General features: G+C 41.7%; 1 protein-coding gene across 1 annotated transcript; it reads left to right on the top strand.

The window, feature by feature from the left end:
- Positions 1-900: 900 nt before the first annotated feature.
- Positions 901-4,482, top strand: LOC311139548 (cholecystokinin-like; the record flags this gene model as incomplete). The annotated part of the gene is made up of 2 exons (XM_084174435.1): positions 901-1,159; positions 4,343-4,482. The coding sequence occupies 2 exons, from the start codon at positions 901-903 to the stop codon at positions 4,480-4,482; spliced, it is 399 nt and encodes a 132-aa protein (XP_084030561.1).
- Between the last annotated feature and the right edge of the window lie 3,274 nt (positions 4,483-7,756).

Genomic DNA, 7,756 nt, shown 5'->3' with positions numbered 1-7,756 from the left:
CTTAATGGACACTTGGAGCACGGTACTAATTCCATGGAACAATGGGTTCTATACAACTGAAGTTCTGGGTTTAAGTTCAGGTCAATGAGTGGAATAATTAGATTGGGTTCCAGTCAGTTATGTGAGGATGTTATTGTGTTTTTCATATGAAATCTGTCTTTAATTAATTTATTGACATTCATTCACTCTACATACAGTTTGAGAATTGATGGTGTCCTGACTCCTGTCTAATATCTGGTGTATTATCGCTGCTGGAGATGCTTTACTTCTGATTGACGTCCCTCTAGATTTGTTTTAATTCTATACAACCCAGAGAGTTCTTGTTTGTTAAATCTACATGAATTATTCACTAGTCCGTTGGTGGTGTGGTGGTGTGAAATCACAGACTCCTTCACCCTGGAGAGTACTTTTCCATGGCTCTTTAAACAGAGAAGAGTCAGTTTCTTTCTGCCTCTGAGGCATCTTGAGGTAGAAAAGTAAATTCTCCTGACTGGAAGCTGAAGAAGCCTAATTGTGTTGGTCCTTTCCTCCAGGATTATATTTCGACAGGAAAGACTCATCCATCAGTAGTACTACCCCACAACTTAGATGGATGGTCAATCCATATTGAGTGGGAAAGGGCACTTTGTTTTAGTTTTAACAAAATGTATTGTTTTGGATAATTGCCTTCTACCCCTGTGCTGAGTAATGCAACAAAAAGGTTTCAGCTGTGTCATGAGAAAAATATCATATGGTATTCCTTGATATGCTGGCATTGTTACCATTTCACATGAAAATTAGATAGAGAGAGATGGACGGAACATCAGAAAATATTAGCATTAAGCAAAAAACATTAATTAACACCTCTGCATAGATCTGTATTAAATGTGAATCTCTCTTTCTGTGCCTCCTCTCTCAGCAATGAATGCAGTTATCTGTGTATGTGTACTGCTGTCTGCGCTCTCTGGCAGCAGTTTGGGGCGCCTGTCGCACTCGCAGGATGAGGGAAAGCCTGAGCCCCCCCAGCTCGACAGCGTTATGTCTCCCCAACACACACGCCACACCCGCTCAGTGCCCCCCAGTGGCCAGCTCACCCCCTTCTCCAAACCGGCAGAGGACGAGGCAGAGGACAGCCGCACCAATCTGCGTGAACTACTGGCAAGATTGGTATCCAGGAAAGGTAAGACGTAAGATCTGTTAAACGTTTCTTAATTAAAGTAAAATAGAACATTGTTAAAGGTGAATACATTTCATATTCTAGGGTTGTATGTTATCACAATCCCAGTATCCCTCACTCATGAACTAAGTCACGAATTATATTAAGTCATCTATTTAGGCACCTTATTCTCTATGTAGTGCACTATTTTGAACAGGGCACATAGGGCTCTGAACAAAAGTAGTGCACAGGACAGTGACATTGTATGGGTTTTGGATTGGCATCATCTCCACTCTGATAGCTTTCCCATCTCTATAGTTAAAGCACCTTTCCTCTGGGAGGGAAGAGAAGTCCCACAGTAGGAGACAGACAGCCAGGGAGGAGATAGTTGATAGAGGGAATTATCCAGACTGAGAGGAGACCTCCAGTGGTTTTCATCATGTAACAGAGATGAAAAAACATGACATCGTTAGAGAAAGAAAGCCTCCCCCCATCCTTCCTCTCTCTTCGTGCTTCCTCCTCTGTCATCATCCATCTCTCTGGCTGTTGTCACAATCTACTGATGGCTTTGTCACGCTGCTGTTGACCTGCCCTGCTCAAACTGGAGTTTTTGAGTTTTATAAAGAATCAAATGAATTGCTATATTTTGTCATTTTTAATGGACCTCCACAAAAGTTGAGTGTGGGTTAATGCGGTTTGTAGATGATATCATTAACTCGTCTGAAGAGTGCCAGAACATTTACACACATATAAGAATAAACATTTACACACAGAGAAGTAAATGCCAAAGCATGGAACAGTCAGTATCTCCAGTGGATTGCTAATGACTGACCGCCATCAGTCCCTGGGATGATGCTGAGCGGATGTTGCTGAATGGTTCCATTAGATAAGCTAGCTGATGCTGATTTAGTCAATTAACAAGTGTTAATTTGTTTAAATCCAATAGGTCTTCCCTGAACCCTGAAACAAAAAATGGTTAAGAAACACTGTCTTAGTCAGCCATACGTAACATTATATTATATTATTATGTACCATCAATACACTTTCCATGTTATGTTCTGATCCAACATATCAAGAAGTTGTGTTATCATGATCCTGATCAGTCATAAGGACGGGATGCATTCCAGGAATAATTATATTATATTCTTTCATCTAATGATACATAATGATAATCATTTTAAACCAACAGAAAGACTCCAGTGCCCGATATAGTACAGATGATATGTGATGTCTGTCTCTGTTCCAGACATAGAGATATACATTATACCCATATACAGTGGGGAAAAAAAGTATTTAGTCAGCCACCAATTGTGCAAGTTCTCCCACTTAAAAAGATGAGAGAGGCCTGTAATTTTCATCATAAGTACACGTCAACTATGACAGACAAAATGAGATTTTTTTCTCTCCAGAAAATCACATTGTAGGATTTTTTATGAATTTATTTGCAAATTATGGTGGAAAATAAGTATTTGGTCAATAACAAAAGTTTCTCAATACTTTGTTATATACCCTTTGTTGGCAATGACACAGGTCAAACGTTTTCTGTAAGTCTTCACAAGGTTTTCACACACTGTTGCTGGTATTTTGGCCCATTCCTCCATGCAGATATCCTCTAGAGCAGTGATGTTTTGGGGCTGTCGCTGGGTAACACGGACTTTCAACTCCCTCCAAAGGTTTTCTATGGGGTTGAGATCTGGAGACTGGCTAGGTCACTCCAGGATCTTGAAATGCTTCTTACGAAGCCACTCCTTCGTTGCCCGGGCGGTGTGTTTGGGATCATTGTCATGCTGAAAGACCCAGCCACGTTTCATCTTCAATGCCCTTGCTGATGGAAGGAGGTTTTCACTCAAAATCTCACAATACATGGCCCCATTCATTCTTTCCTTTACACGGATCAGTCGTCCTGGTCCCTTTGCAGAAAAACAGCCCCAAAGCATGATGTTTCCACCCCCATGCTTCACAGTAGGTATGGTGTTCTTTGGATGCAACTCAGCATTCTTTGTCCTCCAAACATGACGAGTTGAGTTTTTACCAAAAAGTTATATTTTGGTTTCATCTGACCATATGACATTCTCCCAATCCTCTTCTGGATCATCCAAATGCACTCTAGCAAACTTCAGACGGGCCTGGACATGTACTGGCTTAAGCAGGGGGACACGTCTTGCACTGCAGGATTTGAGTCCCTGGCGGCGTAGTGTATTACTGATGGTAGGCTTTGTTACTTTGGTCCCAGCTCTCTGCAGGTCATTCACTAGGTCCCCCCGTGTTGTTCTGGGATTTTTGCTCACCGTTCTTGTGATCATTTTGACCCCACGGGGTGAGATATTGCGTGGAGCCCCAGATCGAGGGAGATTATCAGTGGTCTTGTATGTCTTCCATTTCCTAATAATTGCTCCCACAGTTTATTTCTTCAAACCAAGCTGCTTACCTATTGCAGATTCAGTCTTCCCAGCCTGGTGCAGGTCTACAATTTTGTTTCTGGTGTCCTTTGACAGCTCTTTGGTCTTGGCCATAGTGGAGTTTGGAGTGTGACTGTTTGAGGTTGTGGACAGGTGTCTTTTATACTGATAACAAGTTCAAACAGGTGCCATTAATACAGGTAACGAGTGGAGGACAGAGGAGCCTCTTAAAGAAGAAGTTACAGGTCTGTGAGAGCCAGAAATCTTGCTTGTTTGTAGGTGACCAAATACTTATTTTCCACCATAATTTGCAAATAAATTCATAAAAAATCCTACAATGTGATTTTCTGGAGAAACAAAATCTCAATTTGTCTGTCATAGTTGACGTGTACCTATGATGAAAATTACAGGCCTCTCATCTTTTTAAGTGGGAGAACTTGCACAATTGGTGGCTGACTAAATACTTTTTTTCCCCACTGTATTTGGCTAAGGTGTATGTAAACTTCTGACTTCAACTGTACATTATAATTAATATATATATATATATATATATATATATATATATATATATATATATATATATATATATACACATATATACATATACACACACATAGAATTAAAAAAAATATTATACCCATATACATTAGAATATATATATTATACACATATAAATTACATTAGAATATAATGTTCTGTATTTAAAGGGGCAATCTGGGATTCAAACAACGCAAAACCGCCACTTCTTTGGTAAACAGCTGAGGGATTGGGCTGGAGAAATGTAACCCCTCAAATTATCTGGTTCCAGGATCATTCCAGAGGAGCTCGTCCCTGAGCAGCAGAGCCAGCGGTCCGGGTCCCAGCCACAAGATAAAGGACAGAGACTACCTGGGCTGGATGGACTTCGGACGCCGCAGTGCAGAGGAGTACGAGGAATACTCCTCATAGAAACAGACGCACCACTACTAAATTCATCTCAATTATCACAATGTCATCATTGGAAAACAAAAAATCATTGTCCCCAAAAGCTATATTTATTATGACGTATTTGATGTAAATGTGTTTGTAAAACTGATATGAAGCAATATATATATACACAGTACGTATACAGATTTTTGAAGAAAACAAACAAAAGTTTCATGCTTTTCTTACATGTACCCTACACAAAGACCGATGTCCTTAAAAACAGAGAGAGATCTAATCAGACAGATTTTGTAGTAGAATAAACCAAGCCTGAATAATACACACACATCCTTTTCCATAGTGTTTCCAAACACTATGGCCTTGGGTTCATTTTAGTCCTAAGTGCCATGCAGTCTAGTGCATTCAGTGGGCTCACGGCTTGCTCTATTTGTCACTTACAAATAATGTTACATAACATCTCATCTGACTCATATTTGCTCTCCTATTATGCTGGATCACAGTTGCCACACATTGTTTGCAGCTCTAGTCATCACTGAGCCACAGAGATGCAGCAACATACAGCAAGATCTTCCTCTTAATGCAGAAGGTACAGAGAGGTTAGACAGTGAGAGACTACAGTGGGTGTATTAGCAGCACTTAATGAAATGTAGGTCTGAAAGTTATACCTCCCTGAGCATCTTGTCTTCTTATAGACCCACTGTACCTACAGCAGCCGAGCACATCACTCTGACAGCATTAAAGAGCAAGAGCATTTTTCTTAACGAGCCGTCCTCCAAAATCTACTTTTTCAGACACACGGTCTTAGGGGGTGATTGTAGCGGCAATAACAGAGGCAATATCACATCTCAGTCACTAAATAGAAAAACCAGAACACAGAGGAGACAAATAAAGCTTGGGTTTTTACATCAGACAACGCACGCAGCTTAACAAATATTGGATGGAGTACCACTTGGGTGTACTGGAGAGACAATGGCATGGCTTGGATTGCACTGTTGTGAGCATAAAGCTTGGCTAGAGCTGCACTAATGCTAGCACAGGTGTCCCTCAATGAGCTGATTTAATTATCTGAGACAGGTGTTTGTTGTGGGATGGGAGGCAGGAGGGGAGGAGAAGGGGAGGCGGAGGATGAGGGGAGGAGAGGATGAGGGGATGAGGGGAGGAGGAGAGAAGGAGGATGAGGGGAGAAGGAGGGGATGAGGAGAGGATGACGGGATGAGGGGAGAAGGAGAGGAGGAGGATGAGGGGAGGAGGGGATGAGGAGAGGATGAGGGGATGAGGGAAGAAGGAGAGGAGGAGGATGAGGGGAGAAGGAGGGGATGAGGTGAGGATGAGGGGATGTGGAGGATGAGGGGAGAAGGAGGAGAGGAGGATAGGAGGAGAGGATGAGGGGAGGAGGGGAGGAGGAGGATGAGGGTAGAAGGAGGGGATGAGGAGAGGAGGAGAGGATGAGGATGAGGTGGGAGTAGGGAGGGATCTGTTGCACAATAAAGCATTGCAATAAAATACAGAAAAACATGAAATGTCTGCTGCTGCTGGGGCAATGACATGTATTGTTGCCCATTTACAACAGACCGTGGCTGACTGCTGGGTCCACATTAGGCTCAATGAGATGTTAGAAGGTTGAGCTGGTGATGGGGTGAGACCCCACAGGGAGACAGTGATTTGACAGATCTAGAGAGAGATGGCAGGTACGGGGGATTTAGGCTACTAAAGATTATGTAGGACCATTAAACATTTTTGAAAACTTGTGTAGAGCCCAAAAAGGATGAATAATTTCAGTAGGTATGTCAATCAAAAATGTTTTGGCATCAACATTGTCTTTTGAAAACTATGATAAATGTACAGTAACAGTCAAAAGATTGGACACACCTACTCATTCAATGGTTTTTCTTTATTTTTTACTATTTTCTACATTGTAGAATAATAGTGAAGACATCAAAACTACGAAATAACACATATGGAATCATGTAGTAACCAAAAAAGTGTTAAACAAATCAAAATATATTTTATATTTGAGATTCTTCAAATAGCCACACTTTGCCTTGATGACAGCTTTGCACACTCTTGGCATTCTCTCAACCAGCTTCACCTGGAATTCTTTTCAAACAGTCTTAAAGGAGTTCCCACATATGCTGAGCACTTGTTGGCTGCTTTTCCTTCACTCTGCCGTCCGACTCATCCCAAAACATCTCAATTGGATTGAGGTCAGGGGATTGTGGAGGCCAGGTCATCTGACCAATTTGTAAGTCGCTCTGGATAAGAGCGTCTGCTAAATGACTTAAATGTAAATGTAAATGATGCAGCACTCCATCACTCTCCTTCTTGGTAAAATAGCCCTTACATAGCCTGGAGGTGTGTTGGGTCATTGTCCTGTTGAAAAACAAATGATAGTTCCACTAAGCTCACACCAGATGGGATGGTGTATCGCTGCAGAATGCTGTGGTAGCTATGCTGGTTAAGTGTGCCTTGAATTCTAAATAAATCACATACAATGTCACGAGCAAAGCACCCCCACACCATAACACCTCCTCCTCCATGCTTTACAGTGGGAAATACACATGCAGAGATTATCCGTTCACCCACACCACGTCTCACAAAGACACTGCGGATGGAACCAAAAATCTCCAATTTGGACTCCAGACCAAAGGACAAATTTCCACCGGTCTAATGTCCATTGCTCATGTTTCTTGGCCCAAGCAGGTCTCTTCTTCTTATTGGTGTCCTTTAGTAGTGGTTTCTTTGCAGCAAATCAACCATGAAGGCCTGATTCACTGTCCCCTCTGAACAGTTGATGTTGAGATCTGTCTGTTACTTGAACTCTGTGAAGCATTTATTTGGGCTGCAATTTCTGAGGCTGGTAACTCTATTGAACTTATCCTCTGCAGCAGAGGTAACTCTGGGTCTTCCATTCTTGTGGCAGTCCTCATGAGAGCCAGTTTCATCATAGCGCTTGATGGTTTTTGCGAATGCATCATCTTAAAGTAATGATGGACTGTCGTTTCTCTTTGCTTATTTGAGCTGTTCTTGCCATAATATGGACTTGGTCTTTTACCAAATAGGGCTATCTTCTGTATACCCCCCCCCCCCCACCTTGTCACAACACAACTAATTGGCTCAAATGCATTAAGAAGGAAAGAAATTCCACAAATTAACTTTTAAGAAGGCACACCTGTTAATTGAAATGCATTCCAGGTGACTACCTCATGAAGCTGGTTGAGAGAGTGCCAAGAGTGTGCAAAGCTGTCAAGACAAAAGGGTGGCTACTTTGAAGAATCTCAAATATAAAATATATTTGGAT

This window comes from Coregonus lavaretus, assembly GCF_964263955.1.
Source record: "Coregonus lavaretus genome assembly, chromosome: 13".
NCBI lineage: Eukaryota > Metazoa > Chordata > Actinopteri > Salmoniformes > Salmonidae > Coregonus > Coregonus lavaretus.
This window is presented reverse-complemented; position numbering and strand designations above follow the sequence as displayed.